Source organism: Pituophis catenifer, unplaced genomic scaffold (genome assembly GCF_029215685.1).
Source record: "Pituophis catenifer annectens isolate HBS135680 unplaced genomic scaffold, rPitCat1.0.hap2 SCAF_2, whole genome shotgun sequence".
NCBI classification, from domain to species: Eukaryota; Metazoa; Chordata; class Lepidosauria; order Squamata; family Colubridae; genus Pituophis; species Pituophis catenifer.
Genome location: NW_027256882.1, coordinates 66,785,780 through 66,808,354, shown reverse-complemented (window position 1 = coordinate 66,808,354; position 22,575 = coordinate 66,785,780). Strand labels below are relative to the sequence as shown.

Sequence of the window (22,575 nt, the reverse complement as noted above, 5' to 3'; positions counted from 1 at the left end):
TATATCCCAGAAGACATTTATATAAAATTAGCTTCTCTGTATTCAGATAGCTAGGAAAATATGGTATTTAACTATTTGCCCAGATGAGTTTGGATCAGAGAAAGCACAACCAAATTCTTTGAAAGCCCAAGAAGGACTTTTAAAAGAACAATCTTTTGGGCTAATAAAATCCAAAGGATTATTTACTTTTACTAACTTCTATACTACCCTGTATATCTGTAAAAAGTAATGGATCATTATTGCTACCATTGTTATTACCTTTACAATAATTTTAAAAATATGTTATAATCTTGATAATCTGCTTGATAATCTGTTGATTGACAGGAATATGCTGCATAGACTATCCACCTGAGTTTCGTACAAAACCCGTGAAGTGTAAAAAAGCGGAATCGCCACTACAGACCTGGGATCGAAAGCTAAGAGAAGAAGCTATGGCTTCAGTTTCAAAACCAAAAGAGAAACGAGCTGTCAGGCCAACAAGCTTACCCAGTTATCACCCACTTAAGAGAAAATTTAGGCCTCCCTCACGGTAAGTGGGACAATCTTTTGGAGGAGGGAATTCTCTGAAAAACAAGATTAAATAGGTGGGATAACAATATGCTCCTTGTAAAATAGAAACATTGGAGTCAGTCAAAAAAGGCTAATTGAGAGGGTGAGGAGGGCCAAATTTATTTATTTATTATTTATTTATTTATTAGTTCGATTTATATGCCACCCTTCTCCGGAGACTCAGGGTGGCTTACAATGCATTAAGCAATAGCCTTCATACTTTTGTATATACCTGCTTAGTAGGGCTTTTTGGCCCCCCCAAGTGGTGTTTTATTTTATACAAAGTCAGCTTATTGCCCCCACAAACCGGGTCCTCATTTTACCTACCTCAGAAGGATGGAAGGCTGAGTCAATCTTGAGCCTGGTGAGAATTGAACTCGCAGTAATTGCAGGCAGCTGGCAACTAAGTGCAACTTTAACAGCATTTAGTCCGCTGCACCACCAAGGCTCTTAATGATACAAGTACAGTACCATATGATACAAGAAGCATCATGAAGCAAAAATCCCTTTTGTACCTGTGTCTTGATGTGGCAGGCATGTACAAAGGGGGTCAAGTTTGTACTGCAATGGTGAGAGGCTGCTTTTGTCACATTGACAAAAGTGCTGGATCCTGCAGATGTTACTAAAGATGTCTCAGAGGTGCCTTTTGGACTTCTGGTGCTTTTCATGCTCCTCAGAAGACATACCAATGGTGACTGTGCTTGCTTACTTTGGGCCTGTGGCTTGCTGTTTTATTTATTTCTGCACCTAACTTGTATTGATTATGTACCATCAAGTTGGTGTTGAATTATAGAAGCCACATAGATACTGTAGATTTTCTGCAAGGAGATCTGTCATCAACCTGATCTTTCAGACCTTCCAATAGTGTACGCATTCTCACTGTAATTGGGTCCATCCTTCCTGCTGATCCTCCTTTTCATTTCTTTCCATGTTTCCTAAGTGACACTACTTGGAAAACATTCTGAGCAAGCTGGCATATAGACAGATAGATCGAGCCATATATATTTTGCTTTACTCATATTGATGTTAATGCCATTGAATTGCAAAATGATGGTGAGATGCTGAAGGACAGATGTGTCATTTCTATATCACCTCCTCTAAGCCAGCGTGCTGCCACATAGTGTAGTGGGAAATGTTATCTATTCACTGGACATTGAAGAAATCTTCCAATTCTGATCTGATTATATATGTTATGGGAAAAGGATATCTTTTTATCCTTTGAAGCAACAATTGAGAACAGCAACATATCTTAGACTGGTCTTAAGCTTGTGATGTATAAGCAGACAAATTCAAAATAGGATAAGAACTCCAAATTAGATAGATCAGATCAGTGAAAATCAAAAGAAACTACAAACACTAGTGTAGAATTTTACAAACTATTTCAGGAATATACAGTTTATAGACATAGGACCACATACAACCCTTGAGCTTTACTACAAGGCATTAATTGCAATAGCACTTAGACTTATATACCGCTTCACAGTGCTTTACAGCCCTCTCTAAGCGGTTTACAGTGTCAGCATATCGCCCCCAACAATCTGGGTCCTCATTTTACTGACCTCAGAAGGACGGAAGGCTGAGTCAACCTTGAGCCTGGTGAGATTGGAATTGGCAAATTGCAAGCAGCCGGCAATCAGCTGAAATAGGCTGCAGTACTGCATTCTAACCACTGAGCCATCACTGCTCTTAATTAATTTAGAGTCATCTGCCTTTTCTCTGGCAGCTTCTCACATTGAGTTAAAAATGGAAAGACAGAAAAGAGAGTGTCCAGAAAAATAAAAAGTGGGCCCATTCAGTTTGGCTTTGGCCTCATTGTTCATTGGCAAGCAGTCCCAAATAAATTACTCCTAAGAGTAACTCTCAGGTGGGGGGGGGGAGAAGCTTTTTGAAAAAAAAATGTATTAAATGACTGGAATAAGTAATAGGCAGAGATATGGCTTAAAATAAGATTGGATAAGAGTGAATCTGTTGTGGGTGTTGTTGTCTTCTGGGTTTCAGCAAGCTTTCAGGCAGCTTTTCACTAATGGCACCCTAGTTATAGGGCATTTTCTCCCTAAAAATGCCTTATATAACTTTTATTGCCCGTTTGTTAGCCCAAAAGCTGCCTGACAGTTCAAAAATATTGCTTTAATGTAGTAGCTTTTAGTTTACATGCATATGTGTCTCTCAGTAAGTGCATCAGATTTGTTTTTTAGCTATGACCATTTTTGTAATTACTGGGCTGGTATGATTGAAGGACAATATGTTTTATGCTACACTTTATAATAAATATCCCCTGGATGGTTAAAATAATTTAATACTATAAAAATAAACCCATAGTGAAAACTTAAACATAATATGATCTATCCATTACCTATCGCTGATAATTATCACTATAAAATTTGATTTGGATTAGTGAGTGGTGGAACTATTTTTATATCCAATCATTTTATAACTGCTTGGGGTCTATATTAGATTCCGAAAAGTAATAAGGCTAGTATATAAAATATGAGCAACACAAGCACTGATAAAAGTAAAGCAATTTTTAAAAACCTCTAAAATAGCTTAATATTAAAAAATATCAGGAAAAGGGAAAGCTTTGTCTGATGTTGATTCTCTGGGCAGAATATTTCAAAGACAGAGAAGGCCTTGTCTGTCAGACATGGCTGCACTCATTCAATATGGCCATCAAAGAAAATTTCCAAAGTTATTGTAGAAGGAAGAATTACTTCAAAGGAAACAAGTCCAACCATTTAGGGCTTGAAACATTAATACCAGCATTTTGAATTTAGAATGGAAACAGTTTGGCAGCAAGTTCATATGGAAAATATGGATTGCATATGCTCATATCGTATTCAGTAGTCCTAGCTATTTAATAACCTGAAATTTGATTCCAATAGAAAAGAAATTTGATTGACTGAGTCTGGACTCACTGATATTTTTCGGTCTATTTTCAAAGACAACCCTCCATTATAATACAGGTAGTTCTCAATTTACTACCATAATTGAGCCTGGAATTATGGTCAAGATTCATGCCGGTCATTAAGGAAGTTACCACATGGCCATGGCCAATTTTATGCCTTATTTTGTAGCAGTCATGAAGTGAATTTATTATTAAGGAATCCATTGTTTCCAATGGGTGGTTTTTTTTTGCCAGAAACTGAAAGTAAACTCTGGTTTCTGACCAAAAAACCCATTGTAAATTGTGGTTGTGTGACTGGAAGGTGCGGCAAATGACTGTAAATGGAGACAGGTTGCCAAGCACTCAAAATGCGATCATGTGACCATGGAACAGGGGGGGTTGGCCATCAGAACCTCAAATCTAGGTCATAGAGTAAGTATCCCTGGGGAAGTCTGTTATAATTTTGATTAGTCATAAGTCAAGACTACTGTAACGGTCTCTACATGGGGCTCCCCTTGAAGAGCACTCGGAGGCTCCAACTGGTCCAGAATGCGGCCGCGCGGGTGATTATGGAGGCAACATGGTGCACCCATGTAACGCCTCTCCTGCGCGAGCTGCACTGGCTCTCGGTGGCCTTCCGGGGGCAATTCAAGGTGTTGGTTACCACCTTTAAAGCGCTCCATGGCTTAGGACCGGGGTATATACAAGATCGCCTGCTGCCGCCGATAGCCTTCCACCGGTCAATACGCTCCCACAGAGAGGGGCTCCTCAGGGTGCCGTTGGCCAAACAATGTCGACTGGCGACACCCAGGGGGAGACCCTTCTCTGTGGGGGCACCAGAGAAGTTGCCCTAGAGGTTCGTATGATCCCCGACCTGCGTACCTTTCGCAGTACCCTGAAGACTCTTTTATTCCAACAAGCCGGGCTGGCCTAATAGGAATTTTTAAATTGGGTGTTTGTTAGTTTTTAATTTTGTGGGTCAAATTTTATATATTTGTTTTTAAATTGTTCTTAAATGTTGTGGTTTATAAGTGTTTTAATATGGCTGTACATCGCCCTGAGTCCTTTGGGAGAAGGGCGGTATAGAAGTTCAATAAAATCTAAATCTAAATCTAAAACTTGTACACCGAAACAATCATTGTAGCAAAGCTAGTTTTATACAGCTATTTTGTGAAATGGCAGGATTCTTTCTCCTGATTCTTTCCCTAATCTTTTTCCTAATTATTAAGGTAGAACAAATGCACCCGTTCTACAGTATCTTCTCTATATAAGCTTCAATGTCCATTTGTTGTGTTATAATTCCCACTTGACTGTATAGCATTGCACAATCCTGCTTAACTAGATAATCATTGTAAAGAAAATACCAGAAGAGGTAATGAGAATGGTAGATGTCTTAATGCCAGTATGGGGTGGGGTGTGTGTGGGGGGGTCTGATTTGAAGTTAAAATAATCAGGGTCCAGGTAAGATTTGAGTAGAGTCCAGATACCATCTGCTTTTCATTTATTGTGTTCCAAATGTACCTCTAATACAGATTAATACTTTGAATAGAGAATTCAAAGTGTATTGAAAAATGTACACAGCACTAACATGAATGCTTTCCAGGTCTTGTGTTTCAAATATTACCTACCTGTTTAATTTTCCATTTCTTTTTTCTCATTCTTTTCTTTCTAAACTCTTCACCTGCTTCACACAGAGCCAAAGAAGAGATCCCAGATGTAAGCCCTACCCCTGAACCCTGGGCAATTTTTCCTATGGACTGTCCAATTGTGCTCCGCAAAGTTTTGACCAAAACTAATGATGGTTTAGGTTGCAAATGTGTAGTAAAAATCCCATTAATTACGGACTTGGAATTTGAAAAGTTCATCACTGCCCCAAGAGACCCTCAACAAGTCATTGTGATATGTGTGTTGTCACCGCAAAAGCATTCCTACTCTCCTTTCTTTGAGTGGTCTGTTGAACAGCTGTACATAAAGATGCAGCATGGCCGTCCCTCACCTTGTATTCAGGTAAACTAAATGTTGATGCTTTATACATGGATTTTCCCAAAGCAGGTTCATTCTTCTTAGCTAGATAATCACTGTTTCTATTTTATGGAGTTGAAGTAGTAATGTAACAGTCAACATGCCAATAAGGGAGTTCACTGGCCACAGAATTTGGCTCAGGCTATTATTTTGTGATTCAGAAAAGAATTAAAAGCAGCCTATTTATTTATTTATTTATTTATTTAATCAACTTCACATGATTTGTGCTATTGATACCTGGGACACGAACCTGAAGCAAGAGTCATTCGTTAGTAGAGAATTTCCCCCCCCTTTTAACTCCTATAAAATGGACAGTGGGAGGAGGAAAAAGATTCAGAAATAAAATAAATGTGACAAAGAAGTCTCTCCAATCTGAATTATAATGGTTTCAACCCAAATTGAGGCCATGTGTGTGGACAATAAAGTAAAAAATAAATAAATGAAAGGATTAGCTGTTTACTACATACACAGTATAAACCAGATTTTAACAATAAGCCCGAATAGCCATGACAGAAATTATCTTGAAATAAATGTTCATAATATTGCATTGTAAATTATGAAAGATAACTATATCACAGAATTTTATTTTATTTCCATAATTTATTCACAAAAACCTGATTAGCTGTCAGATTATGAAAAAGGTAATATACACCTCTCAGCTGAATCCATTTTCTCATCTGTTTTTTTCCCCCCACAAAACGAATTGGTGGGATTTGTCGTAAATTATATATTATAAATATCTGTTATCACTGTTAATTAAAGTAAAATTGCCTTAGCAGATCAAGGCAAGAATAATCTTCTCTACCATTTTTTTTCCCAACAGTGGCCATTTTACTGACTCTTGTTTGAACTCAGGAACTTGGGGTTTATATTTGTTCTGAATATCAAAGTTAATTTAGCTGTGATAATCATTAAACAGTTATAGATGTCTCTTCAGAGAATTTCACCATCCTCTTAACATATATTAACATAACAAAAAGATTATATTTTAAGGGCAAATGAGATAGTTATCTCCAGTTACCCTTTATGTTTATTTCAGACGTCTGATCTCAGCTTCTGTTTTTTTTAAGAAGAAAAATGATGGGCTATCTGGGATTTTAATTGTATTCATGTTTTGGTTTTTAGTTTTTGGGTTCTTTTTTCCATAGCTTTACCTTTCGATCTGGCAACCAGTTTTAGCTACCATCTTAATTTCTCACATAGGAATACAGAGAAAAAAGGATTCGGTATCCATAACAGAAAAATAGAGGGGCTGTGAAGTGAGTTTCTATACTGCTTTTGTCTTCTTGTGAGATTTTTCTGTCTGGTTGGAATATGCAACCTGCAGATAAAAGCTACATGCAGACATTGGTCTATCATATGGACTTGGGGTTTAACAAACTATCCACTTCCACCAGTTTTGTGACCATGCACACAGCCAGAATGTAAATCTGACAAGTTTTGACTGAGGTGTTGCAGACAGAAAAATAAGTCTCCCACCTGTGATTAGAAAGAGCTTCAGCAATATCCAATTCACCCTGTCTGCATGGTGAAGCATTGTTTCTCCATTTGAGAAAAAAAAATGTTTATGAGACAAGCGCACAGGACATTTCCATAAAATGATATAATAATTTACTGCCTTTCCAGAGCAAGCATGATTCCTACCGTTTCCTGAAATATGATCTAGAGAATCCACTGAATAAAACGCCTCCTCTTCTGGTGCAGAAACATGGTGTTGTTCCTGGAATGGTGGTGGCAAGTATCTGATAGGTTTCTTGCAATGCCTATTGACCTTTTCATTTCATTGACCCTGCAGAAATTATTTCCTCATAATGCATTGAGGCAATTTTCCGTAACCCAGTACTTTCCAGATAACTTTATAATCCACAACCGCATGTGCTGATCAGGAGATATGAGTGTTGAGAGTCCAAAACACTGAGAAAGTACCATGCATTCTGCTAACGGACAGTGATAGAAACAGTCGAAGATATTTGTTTAACTTTAAACTCTTATGTTCTAAACTTAGATCTTTGTCCCCTTCCTGGTGGCTTGTATCAACCAGGTGAGCAATGTTTACAGGTGGCAGAGATAGCTTCAAACCTGTCCACTCTTGAGAGCCATAGGCTCGATTTAAGAAGCAAAGATTGAGATTGCAGCTCAGAGCAAGTAATATTACTATGCTTAATTGACTGACCTTCTGGCCAAGCTTTTGCTAATAGAGTCTGGGCTTATATAAATTGTGCTTCTGACTGTTATGTCACAGATGCAACAAGGGCGTAGAAATAATTCTGCTGTACTGTCATTATTACCGTATAGGCTCATAGCAACAAGCAGCACCTTGACTGCTTTCTTAAATGGTAAGAAAGGATTCTTCTGGGATTTTTTTTTTTTAGACTTCCTGGTCTAGTTTTCTGGTATCCTATCGGGCAAGTACTAATCAGGCTCAATCCTGGTTCACCTCTTGCAAGTTCTTATCTAGACAAAATCAGTCAGGTGCTGTACCCTGTTGCTGAGGTAGACTCTAATTGCATTTCTGACAATATTCTGCAATACTTCTTTTGTTATAAAGAAAACACATGGCGAATCATAGATAATTTTGGGAGCAAGGGGTTGGTGGGTATGAAGAAATTTCCCTTTATTATTTTACTCCAAAATCTCAACAAAATGTCTCTGATGTTGCAATTAACATTTAGAGAGCTCATGTTTTTTTGTGATTAAATAAATAAAAAAAATCCATATGGTGATACATTTGCCTCACTGATTCAACAGGATTGTTAATTAACCAGTTTTATCCCAAAGGTGCTTTTTCAGGAGGCAACTGGACTTCCTTGTTTTTTCTTTTGAAGACGTTTTGCCTCTCATCCAGTGGTGGGATTCAGCCAGTTTGCACCACTTCAGGAGAACCGGTTAACTTTCTGAGAAGCTTGGTGAACTGGTTGTTGGAAGAAATCATTAGGGCAGAGAACCGGTTGTTAAATTATTTGAATCCCACTACTGCTCTCATCCAAGAAGCTTCTTCAGCTTTTAGAGCTCTAACCATCTTAGAGCTCAAAAAGCTTCTTGGATGAGAAGCAAAACGTCTTCAAAACGTCTTTCAAAAGAAAAAACAAGGAGGTCCAGTTGCCTCTTAAAAAAGCACCTTTGGGACAACCATGACCTGGATGACTGAGAATTTCTACAGACTTTTAACCAGGTTTATAATAATATTCACAGATAAATTGTGAAATATTTGACTGTTATTTAATTTCCTTTTTAAGAAAAGACTTAATTCTCAGTCTCTTTCTGATTTAATCTATTTACCTGATCTGTGAAATTAACATCCTGATCTCAGTTTAAACCACAGGAAAATGGAAGCATCAAGAAAAGGTCTTCTTCACATATGTATATATATAAACATGCAGTAAGTGAATGTCCGAGATTGGAATCCTATTCACTGCCCCAAATTTCATGCCATATGCCAAAATCACACAATTGTGTTAAATAATAGAGGGTTCTAGTTATGCCTGGAGTACATTAAACTTATTTTAGGGTCTTTGACACATAAAGGGAGTTATTCATTATTCGAGTTCATTTACAGAGGCGCCTACTCAGATAAAACAGAGACTTCTAGTAAACACAGAGTCTTTTTCTGTTTCAGTACTGCTTTTTTTTTTATTATTGCTTGTGAATCCCTCAGTCTGAAGGGTAATGCCTTGGGTGGACATATTCAGCATTTCTAAGGATTCTGCTGCTGTAGAAGCAGCATTTTCCTTTCAGCATATCAGAAGCTATTGGGTTCCACTTGGTCTTGAAATGCTATGAGGAAAATACAGCTGATATTTGTGAAAATGAGGAAAGGGTTTGTGTTCCTTGAAAGAACTGTTACATAGGGTCAAGCTATTTTCCAAGACACCCGAAGGCCAGACAAGAAATAATGGATGGAAACTCATCCATGAGAGATTCAACCTAGAAATAAGGAGAAATTTTCCGACAGCAAGAACAATCAACCAATGGAACAGCTTGCCTTCACAAATTGTGGGAACTTCATCACTGGAGGCTTTCAAGAAGAGATTGGACTGCCATCTGTCAGAAATGGCATAGGGTCTCCTGCTTGGGCGGTGGGGGGTGTTGGACTAGATGACCTACAAGGCCTCTTCCAACTCTGTTAATCTGTTTCTGTTTATTTTAGCAAAAAACAAAAACAAAAAACTTCACACCTATTTAGAAAGAAACTTATTTGGAAAGAAACATAATTATCAAATTATGAAATGTGCAGATGGATTTCACTTTCAGATTTAAGTATTGTAAGGATTAACTTAAAAATAACATCTAGACCTATGAAGGTCATTATTTATCAGCTCCTTTTTAAATCCACATTTATCCAGTTTACTCTATGGAAGTTTAGTGGGTAACTTTCCCTAACACTTAGGATTTTCAATATAAGTTTTAGCAGCTTAACTTTTTAATGCATAATTTAACACATTTTTTAGTTTTATTTTTAAAAATCTTACAATTTTTTTTCACTCCCGAGATACGTTTTCTGAAAGCAGCTTTCAGAAATTTATGCTTTCTATGCTTTTTTTTTTAACACATTTTTTTTTTCTAGCAAGAACTTTTTACTAGAAAAGAAAAATAAATGCTAGTGGATCCATTCAGTACAGTTGCTGTCCAATACACATTACAGTTCATTTTGCCAGTCCTTAAAAATCTGCTTCTATAGAATTTCATGGCGGGTTACTTTTATATATCTACTGACAGTATTATTTTTCAACTTTTTCATAGATGCCCGTAATCCCATTTCCCAATTTAATTTAGTTAGCTTTTAATTACCTTGAATTTTCAGCTGCAACAGCTTAAGAGTTCACCTTATTTCTCTACAAGACCAGCCCCACCCACACAGACAAGCAAGAAATCACCAGAATATAAACCGTCAGCAAACAGCACTCCTTACTAGCACTGTTGATGTTACCTAGTTAGGATAATGAAACATCTGCAAAACAAGCAAGCTCAGAGAGCACCAAGGACCCCTTCTTTGCATATCTTCTTTGAAATAAGTGACTGTTGTGGTCTGCCAGCAGCCTGCGGAGCTGGCAGAGGAGTCGGGCAGCGAGGAGGCTGTGGAGGAACATGGGCCAGTCCTGGAGTCTGGGGAAGGCCCAGACGAGGGCTCTATGTCAGAGGCAAAGATGGGGCCAGGGCCATCTGGGAGTGATGTGCGGACTCCGGAGCCCCCAGAGTCAGACAGCAGAGAGGCAGAGGAACAGGAGGAGCCTGTTTGTAGTGCACGCATGTGCAGAGCTGCCAGAAGGCAAGAGCAGCTAAAGCAAAAGGAGTAAGGCCAGGAGATGATTGGCCCCTCCCATAAGGCTTAAAAAAGAAACAAAGGCACTTGAGCCTTTTTGCAGGAAAGCAATGTTGCTAACTCTGTTTCCAGTCGCGTCTCTTGTCTCTTGTCTGTTCTGAACTTCATGGAGCTTTGCCAAGTAAGGCCTTTGACAGGGTGTCAAAAAAAAAATAAATGTTGATAATTATCCTGAAGGACTTCTTCCAAAGGACTTGTTTTTCAAATAATTGGGACTCAGCTGGGAATGAATGTAATTCTCAGCTGTTACAATAAAATAGGTTTATTTGGGACTAATTGTGTCTTATAATGACTCAGTAAGCCTAGGTCACAACAGTGTCTTGATTTTTAAGTAAATATAGTTAACATTTGGAATTTCAGCCATAATAGTGTATATGACAGGGACAATTAATAACCTGGATATTAACTGGATGTCAGGCTAGCAACACAAGGTTCTATATTATCTTTCACGTTTTTTTGTGAAAATATCTATCTTTCTAAAGAATGTGAGAGTGAAGGACTATTCTTGTCTTGTGAGTGTGGTCTTGATATGAAAATAGCATGTATGAAATGTTTAGATGGCCATTTAGGTGTGTGGAGAAAAATCCAGGCTAGGATATGACATAGATTAGCAAGGACATCTAACACCCAGTTGTTCAACAATAGTGGACGTGCTGCTGAAATTAAAATACCATGGGAGTACCTGGAGTAGTTTTGTCTGTGAAAGGATGCAAAGCTTTGGGAATCTTAATTTATTTCTTTTTTATGTTCTCTTGACAAGTTAACCTAATGTAAAACAAAACAGAACTAACAAATCTGAATTCTGCCCAATCCTATTCAAAGTATTACATATAGCCATTGCTTACGGTTATAATTAGCATTAACTGGGGGAAAAAAATCACTTCAAAAACTTCAAGAGTGTATGACAAACTTAAATTTGTCCATCCTGAATTTAAAAATAGCAAAAGCAGTTACTGATAATGTCTTGATCCATAGATTAGGTACACAGAGTCAATTGCCAACCATAGTACAAGCAACAAATTAATGATGGCAGATTAATTAATTTCTGTCTGTTCACTATATATCAATAGGCATACCAGCAAGCTAGCCAGTTTATGAAAGGTTGCCTTGCTGGCTCTAGCAGGACTTTAATGTTCAGAGAATAATAAATCATTCTGCTGAAAACTACACAAGCATCCTACAAGGTGATCAAAATAATGATGCAGTGTCTGGTTTGAGAGCAAAACTGCTGCACAAAGGGATTTTCAAATGATCCTGAACTGAGCAAAGTTAGCTGCAAACACAAGGTTCATCAGTGCTGATTTTGCAAAAGTCAAGACATCTGTCCCTTGATGTTAACCAATGATTGCTTGTTCAGCCATGGAAACCCAGGGTCTTCTGTTCAGGCTGCTGGAATAGCCACTAGCAAGCAATAGCAATCATTCAAACTTAGAAGAACAATTCAGCTTTCTACAGTGGGCAAAATTAACTAACAGCCTGCATGCTTACATTACTCCTAGTAATGTGTTGAGGAGATGCTTCTAGTTAAAATTGCTTTGGACTGAAAGTTTAAAGTGCTTTTCCATGAATTAAAATTTAGTTATTTATTATTTAAACACATAGGGACACATGCATATTATAAATTCTAGAATTTTCCTTCTGCTAATGTCATAAAAATCCTTAATACCAAACAATGCTAAATCCAAATCATAGTTAAATTCTTTTAACATATGAGTTACAAAGTTACAACCTCCTTACATAAAAGTAGAATTTCCAAGAATGTAAACAATGTGGAGATATATTTTCAGTAATAAAGAGTTTGGTAAATATGCCAATTCCCCAACCACAGTTAAGTTTCTTCCTTGTATCATTCCACCCTACACCTCTGATAATCATAAAGCGAGCCCAGCAATGTTATTGGCACAAATAAATCAATAAGATAAAAATATAATTTCCCTATGGGGTAATCAGGCATTTCAGTTTTCCTTTTCTTCCTCTAAATGTCACCTCAAACGCTTTCAAGAGTGAAATCCAAACACATAAAGGTTGACTACAGTAACTTTGATTATGTGTCATCATGTCAGTGTCAACTGTTAGGGATCACATAGATATATTTTCTCTAGAATGATCTTTCTCCAAGTTGGTCCTTTCAGGTCTTCTAACAGTGTAGGCATTGCCATTGTAATTGACTTCATCTACCTTGTTGCTGGTTGTCCTCTTCTTTTTTGTCCTTCCATCTTTCTCAGATTTATAGACTTTTCCAAAAAGCTATTATAGATCTTCACTTACTGTCTCCAAAATATGATACCTTGATCCTGGTCGTACATCCCTTGAGTAAGAATTCTGGAGTGATTTCTTCTATTATATATTTGTTTCCTTACCTGTCCAGGTATTATCCAACACCAAAGTTCAAAAGCATTAATAATTTTCTCTCCTGCTTCTTCAAGGCCAGCTTTCACTTCTATATAGTGTCATGGGGAATACCATGATCTGCATGATTCTGATTTTCATAGGTATGGCCACATCCTGGTGTTTGAATATGTTTTCCAAAGCCTTCACTGCTATCTTATCAAGTGTCATATATCTTGACTGCTGGTTCCTTTACTGTTTATAGTCAACTGTAAATGGTAAAAGCTATTCAACACTTTAATATTCTCATTATCAACTCTAAGGCTGATTGCTGTATCTGTTTAGATTAGTTGGGCTTCTATATATTTAAATTCAGTCCCATTTTTTCACTATGCTCTTTAACTTTCATTACAGAGTTAGCAGCACATTTTCATTTCACAGTAGTGTTATCAGCATAGCACAGGTTATTGATTTTTCATCCTCGAGTGTTAAAACTACACTCATCTTCCAATCAAGCTTCTCTTAAGCTGAGCATAAGGGTTGAATAAATAAGGGGTACACCGTTGTCTCATTACTTTACCCATCTGAGCCAGTCTGTTTTTCCATGTACCATGCAGACTGTGATATCCTGGCCTGTTTATATCACCAGCCTGCCACTTGCACAAGGACTATCTGTGCACACTGACCCACCACTCACATGGCCCAGTTCCCCTCTTCCTTCCCCAGTCAGACCACAAAAGTTGGGGACTGCTGATATAATATAGATTATCACTATAGCAAGAAAAAAAACCCTGCATTTATTTATTTATTTATTTATTTATTTATTTATTTATTTATTTATTTATTTATTTATTTATTTATTTATCATAACTCCTGTAAGTTCACAGTTTTACAATTAAATCTCAAGTCAAGGAAAATTTTAAAAAAAGAAACCAATAAGAAAGAGACAGACAGGATAAGGTCCACAGATGAAATATCTTCAGTATATTTTATTGTTCAAAGATATTAGTTTCACTATTGTACCCAGCCCTAATTTAATAGAAGAATCGAAGACTGATGAAGCCCTGTTGCATTCCAAATGATATTGGTGTTTCACATTAATGGCATTACTCAGTTAGGTAATGAAACATCTGCAAGCAAAAACCAAGTTCAGAAAAGATAAAGAATTTCACAGTTCAACTCTGAGTTACAGATATTCTCTTCTATCCATTGAATTGCCATGCCACCGAATTCACATTTAAGTAGTGTATTAATCAGAATGTCACTATTTTGAAAAATGCTATTATTCCCACAATCTACTAAGAAAGTTCCTCAGTTAGAAATTGACACAACATTAATTTAGTGCAAGATTTATTCTTGATAAATCTAATCTAACATCTAGTAATCTTCACATTGTTTTCAAGACATTTGTATAATGATTGCTTTTTTTATCTGCTTTACAATTTTCTCAATTCACACTGGCTTGGATTATCTTAAAAAATAGAGTAACCGCCTTCCTCCCATCCTCTAGAATTTCATCCCTTCTCCGTGATTTTTCAAGAACGATACCATTCGTTCTTGAACCACAATTTCATTCATTCAGGATGTTAGACTTCAATTTGTTTTATCTTGAAGTTCTCAATACATTTCCGGAAATAGCTATTCCTTGACTTCTATGGCTAACAGCAGTGAGAGTTGTAATCTGACAGATGCTGAAGGCATCAGATTGGGGAAGGCTGGTTTTGACTAACCATTTACCCAAGATTGAAGCATTGAAGAATGTCAAATACAGGTCAGCCAGCATGCTGGCTAGGAGAATTATAGGAGCTGAAGTCCACACATCTTAATGTTGCGGAATTTTAGAAATGGTGCTTTAGAATGTTGAAGTTTAACTCTGACAGAATCAGTTGTGAAAAGGAAAATGTAACTTCCTTCACTTGATCTTAATCATCTTACTTCTTTATCCCAGCAGATGAAAACTTTCCAGGGAGCTATTGATTATTAATAAATTGTAAAATCTTACTAGCAATAGGGATGAAATCATTTTTTCAGAAATCTGGAGAAATTATAGAAATTACCTTTGACACTTTCAATGCTGCCTGAACAAACATAGTTTTAATAACATTTTTTTTTTGAGGGGGACAACCCTTGCAGCTATTTGTCTTTAATATTTGTATATCTGCAGCCCACTAGAGGGAACTGCTGGCTCTCTGAAGAGGGAGAGTTGTGAGCAGAGAAAAACCAAGTTCTTTGGCTGCAAAATGCACTCTTTGTTCCTTGTGTGAAATCAACAAGGTGAGCAAGTGGTTGTCAGTTATCCATTTCCAATGAGTGTCCTTATACTCGCCCCCCCCACACGTTCCCCTATAACCTCACTCATATAACCCTTTCTCTCTGCTCTCCACCTTGTTTTCCCAAATGTTTCCTACTTTTCTCTCCTTCCTTCTGCACCTCCATCCTTTTCCCCACTTTATGCCTCCTACTCTCCACCTCATTATGATGATTCAAATAGGTGTACCACCCTGTTTTATGCCTTCCTGGCCAATCGGCTTTTCTACCTTCTCCTTTGTTCTGATTTTATGCCCACCCATTCTTTGAACTCCCCATTTACCTCACTATCTACTCTTTTCAATTGTTTTTATCTATTTTGTAGCATTGCACTTATTATACACATATTATGCAGATATTCAAGTGACAAAGTAAACAGACATGGATGTGATAGTGACAGGCATACATTATTCTGATTCTGCACAGGAAAAGAAATCCTGAAAGGTCTTTTTGTGCTGCAATGTAACTCTTTCTTTTACCCAATCAGAATCATCTATAAGGCTTGTCCAATGCCCCATAACTCATCAATATTGTCCTTTTTGCTGCCTTTTCAATTAAAGGAGCCTATTGCCATTCTTTAGGATATATGATTATTTCTCTGATAAATTACTGTAAAATATTGCTCTACAGGGCAGGAAATTTCCTTTGACAAAGTGTCCCTCTGTACAACTTGAATTCTGCTCTCCCTGGTGCCACCATTGTAATTTCCCACAACACCTCAGAATTTTGTTACAGATGCTGCATTGTAGAAAATTACTATGTCAGCTAGACTCAGGTTCCCAATACTGCTTAGAGTGTTGGGGCTAACCCTATTTTTTTTAAAAGACCAGAGGACAGGACGACTATCAGCAATGGATTCTACTGAATCCCAAATCTCAGCAACACGTCCAAGATATGAAGTGTACTATTACATGTGATAACAAGGATGGATCAAAACAGTAGAACAAAAAACATAGTGGGGTGTTTTGTTTTTTTCTTATCCTACCAACAGTGGTCAGGTGACAAGACAGACTGAACTCTCTATGGTAATAAGAACTTCTAATGGGATCCCAATTATCTCTCCCTCTCTCTCTCTCTCTTTCTTGCTATTTGTGTATTTCAACTGCATGTAACACCCCTGGTTTAGGACTAGGGTCCTGGTACAGCCCGCATACGTCTATTAATTGAAAGAGCAATCTTCTACAATAGGATAACTCTTTTCAAAGAATAGTTTCAAGTAGTCACCATTTGGTCCAGTTCAGGGGTGGGTTCCACGTACCTTTACTACCAGTTCACAATGGGAGCGCTCGTGCACGCACTTCTGTGCATGCACAGAAGCTTCTGCATATGTGCAGATCGTCCATGATGACATCCGGGCAGGTGGCCGGAGTCTCCCGCTGCCATTACTACTGGTTCGCAAGAACCAGACCGAACCAGGAGCAACCCACCACTGGTCCAGTTGCTTGCAAACTAAGAATAGAGGACATGTGGAAAAGCTGTTCTCTATCAGCAACTGATCCTTGGTCTGGTATTGAAATATAAGCTTACAGTCAGGCTCTCTATTTGTTTTACTAGCCACACTTCACATCTTACATAAAACAGACATTGTATAGTTTCACTGAATCCCATAACCTTGCCTGAAAGTAAGTGTTACTGAACTAAATGGAGCTGGTTTCTGAATAATCACAATTAGGATTGAATTGATAAAATAAAACCAATGCCCCCTTTTAACTAGCGAAGTGAACAGATCATTTTAAAATATAAAAGTCAAATTTATTTCTTGAGAATGTTGATGTAGCTTGTATGAGATTTAAAGTAGTCTTAAAATACTCAGCATTAGTAGCATTAAATGACGTAAAGGAATACTGTGTGTGTGTGCGCACGCGTGCACATATAGCTGTCAGAGGCCTTTATGTCTGAGTGAAAACATTTAAAGCTCCAATACAAAACAGGAAAAGGAAACCATTTGGTCCAAGTCTTCAAACTCAACCTTATTTCTTTCGTTGTTGTTGTTGCAAAGCATTTTTGTTCCTCTCTTTCCTGTCTGTTTGTCAACAGATGTATGCCGGAGGGAAGCTGCTCTTTGGAAGCTGTGTTTTCAACGGATACAGCTACAGTAAGAAGGACCTGATGAAACAGATCAACCAAGTTTGCTTTGACTGCAAAAGAGGTCACTTCCTGCCTCAGAGCTTCAAATTTAGGTAAAACAGAAAATTAAAGCGGAAAGTAAGAATGGGGAGAGGGAAGGCAATAGCATGCTGAGATGTATGTTTACAACAATTACTTGACAAGAATGTGTTGCAGTGAAAGGAATGAAATTCCATAAACTCATTGTCGGGTGAGTGACCAGGAGTAGAGGAGGAGGAGGGGGATAACAGTAGTAATAATTTGATAGCATATTCTTTCTTGTTATGGTTACTGGTTTTAAAAATTGGTCTCTGAACAAATTCAGAACTTAATTTATAAAAATATTCTTGTTGTTACTTCTTGCATCAACTAATTTACAATTTTGTCAAATCTTCTTTCCAAGAAGACTTCTTGAGGTGATTCTCCCTATACTTTTTATATCTACTCTGGCTACCTTTCCCCTTGGCATAGGAAATAATAATTGCATTCTTATAGTCACATGGTACAGAAACAATGTTCATATACATTGTTTAAGGCACCCGCCTAGAAAGTAAACGACCGTGAGTCCTGCTTTTGCCATGAAAACCAGCTGGGTGATCTTGAAACAGTCACTCTCTCTTAGCCCAGCTCACTTTGTAGGGTTCTGGTTGTGGGGGAAATAGGAGGAGGAAGATGTTCGCCACCTTGAGTTATTTGTAAGAAATAATAAGGGCGAGATGCAAATAAATAAATAAATAAAAAGTAAAAAGCAAGTTGCACAGTCCATGAGACAACCTGTATCCTTATTTTCCAACTACACCAATTATACCAGCTACACCAGCAGCCGTACAACTTTTCAGCACTCGTGGAATGTAAGAGATTATTTGCATCACATTTTTTCTTGGGTACTAATGATTATAACCTTCCTGTCCAAAGTAGTATTCAATTCGATTCTTTAAAAGGCTGGCTGCCTCTGTGAAAGGAATTTTTTTGGGCAGTGTTATCTTTTACCCTCGGGATGCCTGAATGCCAGTAGGCAATTGGGGAAGGCTCCTTTCCTGTCCCTGTGTGGTTTGTTCACTCACGGGAATCGAGCCACCAAGCTGCCGACCTCAGCAGAACGCAGGCTCAGCATCTTACCACGTGAGCTGCCGCAGCCCCGGATTCTTTAATATCTCACTACTATGTATGACTAAGAGAGAGAAAAGCAAAGGATATGGGGTAGAGTTGCAGTTGCAGCTACCATTTTGACTTTTATTTTACCTCCATGGATGCCCCTGAGTCTAGGGAAGAAGCAGAAAAGGACAGGTAATCTGCTCCTATTTAACCTGGCAAATCTGCTGCAGGCTGGCTTCCCTCCCTCCAATCCCCGGATATAGTGACTTGCCATTTTCCCTTGGTTGGGAGAGAAATTGCCTATCCAGCTTCCACAATCTCTTCTCCCACCCATCCCCCAATTAGAATTTAACCTAGTGGGGTCAACATAGCCATGGAAACAGTGCATTCCTGAGGAAGGCATCCTTCAAAAACAGAGATTAAAAATGTCTTGTGCTTGCCTCACTACCATAATATCACTCTAATAGCGCAGCTATCTTATTATTTTCATGGAGCAGGATAGTTTCACACAACCATCCCCATGTAGATACAGTCAGGATGATGAGACAGCATTTTAGGTGTCCCTCACCCACATTCAGACTCTCTTTCATACCAATGAAACTTCCTTTGCTCCCTTGATCCAACTTGATGAGCACCTGCAATGTAATTAACATCCAAGTTAACTTTTTCATCTATCAAAATCACATTGAAATGGCAGCAGCTTTAGCTTAGAAATATAAAAAGTATCCGAGAAAGAAAGAAAAACCAGAGAGTTTTCCTCACTGTGGTCAAGTAACAAAGATTTTATAGGTAAGGAAATAAAAGAGGAACTAAAAAAGGGCAACAAGGCAAAGGGGGAAAAACCCCGCAAACTTGTCTCTTACCTGCTCCAAGCAAATTTTTTGTTGTCGTGTTTATTGATCTTCATGGGATTCTCTCTATGCCATAAACAAACCTTAGTACGGTATTAATCAGATAACAAGAAGTGCTGTCTGAAACTGACTTCACATAGGAATTTGAAGAGTGAGAACTTCATAATTAAGAGAGGAGCCATTTTGTTCCATTCATTCTGAATATAGTGTTGATCTAATATTCTAGAAAGTAGGTATTTGTAGGCAGGACACACAGAACTCGGGAAAAGAAGTTACAGTTTGTGGGCATGATGCTGTGAGTCTGTTCTGTTCTGTTTTTATTTTTTAATAGAATTTTGTTATTACTAACTCTTTTATGATTGTTATTACTGACTGAGTCAAAAATTCCAGGAATCAGTAAATTCTCTACTGATAACAAGATTCCTCAGTGTGAACTGGAGAAAAGAGGAAGCATTTTATGTGTCACCGGAATTTGCTTGTGATTTTGTTAACATTTACTGATGGAGAACATCAAAATAACTAGGAAACCAGGAAGCATTTCTGTACCCTTGTTTGCAACTATTCATTCTCTCTGTGCAATAGTCTCAGCGCAAAAAAAAAAAAAAAAAAGAGCAGGGAATTGATGGCTTTTCTTGCTGGCATTTTCCAAGGTCATAAGTTCTCAGAGCTTTTTATGTCTGGTTTACATTTAAAAAAAGATGCTACCAGTGTGATCTTGTTTCTAAAAGTAATTTAAGTAGTCAAATATACGGCATAGATGCTAGAATCATCATCCTCTTTTAACCACCCCATAATCCCTTGTGAGGTGAAGTCTGGGCAACTGAGTGGAGCTGAGTGTTTACTGGCTGGATGCCCTTCCTGTCACCAATGCGGAGTTATATTCAGCCAGATATATTCTCAGTGTGCCCAGAGAGAGAAATAACTGCCTTTACTTAGGATCAAACTCACAGCCTCCTGATTATGAGGTGAGAGCTCCACCTCTAGGGCACTGCACTGCTCACAGAGATGTTAGAATGGTCTGGGCTATTTAGCATGAAGTAGAGTTTGTAAATTTCCTTCTAGGCACTGCATCTGATGACCATTATCAAATGTTTTGACATTTTGGTTTGTAATGCTAATTTAATAAGTGCCAGTTGAAGTATGGCAGGGGCCTCAGTTTAATATAGCACACATCAGGGATGGGTTCTACTTGCCTTTACTACTGGTTCGCAATGGGACCACACACGCATGCGCAGAAACTTTCTGATGATGTCTGGGACGGTGGGTGGAGTCTCCTGCCAATTTTACTACCGGTTCTTGTGAATCGGTTCAAACTGGTGGCAACCCACCACTGGCATAGACACTTCCAACCATGATTTAGCTGCAATTTGCCAAGCCTCCGCTCAGGAAGAAATGCTGCAAACTATCTTTGCTGAGTTTCTTCTGTAAAACAATTCAGTTTACAGGGATGTAGGAAGAGGGAATGATTTTGAACTTAAACTGGAACAGCCTTTGTGTATGGAAGGGATCCTGGAGTTAAGCACTTGACCTAAATTAGACAGTACCATAAGTATCTATATCTGGGTAGGGCAAAGAATGAATAAAGAGTTGTCAACTGCTTTGGAAAATTTGCAAAAATATAGATGACTACGATCATTTATGCTTCCTTCTTTGTAGAGATACTAATAAAGAAAAACTGGCAATGGCAGAGCAACAGTGAATGACTTACAGGATTTAAGTTAATGTTTTTGGAAGCTAATGCTTTCATTGAGCTGAGAATCGGAAATAACTTCAATTATATGATCCATCAAAGAGAAGTGTGTTAAGGTTTTTTTTAACAAAACAAAACCCAAGAGGAGTAGGAAAAAATCAGAGTAATCAATTAGCATCTTGTGAATCCCTCTGCATTAACATGGCCCAACTTAAGTTGAGAGTAATGGTCTCAGTTTGACCAGTGACTGTGAAGCACATGTAAATGGAGGAGCTACATTTGCTGCTTTCCAATGTGAGCTGCCTGAGATTCAGGGCAGGATTCAGGCCTGATAGATAGGGTGCATTGACATAGCAAAGGAATTCTAGAAAGCAGCAGAAAGTAAAGTATGTGCATTCAAAGGTCAGCCAGACAAATCTCTCACATCACCTTTCAGAAAAAGTTGAAGGTAGTTGACTCTATTACAGGGAGGGCAGCTTTAAGAATCCTTTTGTTTGCTTAGATTATTAAATGTTTCTGGTGCATAATTAATATCCTTCTTGCTAAAACAAGGCAGATCACAGGAGTTAGGAAGAGATGTACCCACAAGCATTTCATTGGAAATAAAATAGGAAAAATCAAAGGTGGTGACTAAATGATAAACATGTTCAGATTAGTCATGTCATCCTTTAAGTTATTTCATTTCTTTCCTCTCTTTCCAGGTTTTCAATTTCCCTCAAATTAGCTGATATGTTTTATCCCCTGATTTTTTTCCCACTTCTTACTTAACTGTGGGGTGTTTCGGTATATTTTCTCTTATTAGAGGTTTCCATCCCAATGCTATGTTCTGTGTAAACCTCCTTATGGCGATGTCAAGATCCATACATACTATTAGAATATCAGATATGGATATTTATATACTCCTTCCTTGCTGGAGGCATTAATCTGGACCATCTTAATTTTTAAAGACATATTTCAGATCCATAGCTCTAGGATAATATAGGTTTCCCAATTGCAAGAGCACTGTAATTATTGTAGCCAAATGAATTAACCGAAACAGCAATGAAGCTAGTTGTTTCTAATTTGCAGCTAATATGAAACTTTAAAAGAGAATCCAGTTACATACTCTAATTTATAATTCTATAATCATTAGATTTATATTTACAAGAGAGAGAGAGGGAGGGAGGGAGGGAGGGAGGGAGGGAGGGAGGGAGGGAAGAAGGAAGAGAGAGAGAGAGAACGAACTGGAGGATTTCAGGGTAGTATTAATATGGCAAAGCATTTTCTTTAGGAATGGATTGTTTATTTAGCAGTATTCAGAACTGCTAGCAGTATTCGGAATATATATATGGTCTATGACTTTTTGCTCTGATTTTATGTAGGTGGATGCTAGCAAATCTACTAGAAATCTTTTTAAAATTAATTGTGGCCTTCAAGAAAATGTCAA

The 22,575-nt window shown here is 37.9% G+C and overlaps 1 protein-coding gene across 1 annotated transcript in view; it reads left to right on the top strand.

The window, feature by feature from the left end:
- Positions 1-22,575, top strand: part of CUNH3orf20 (chromosome unknown C3orf20 homolog) — a 65,494-nt gene that overhangs the window by 26,323 nt on the left and 16,596 nt on the right. Inside the window, exons 10-13 of the mRNA XM_070934359.1 lie at positions 325-529; positions 5,125-5,437; positions 7,079-7,186; positions 17,445-17,587. Coding sequence (XP_070790460.1) covers positions 325-529; positions 5,125-5,437; positions 7,079-7,186; positions 17,445-17,587 — 769 coding nt within the window. The remainder of the gene's footprint in view (positions 1-324; positions 530-5,124; positions 5,438-7,078; positions 7,187-17,444; positions 17,588-22,575) is intronic.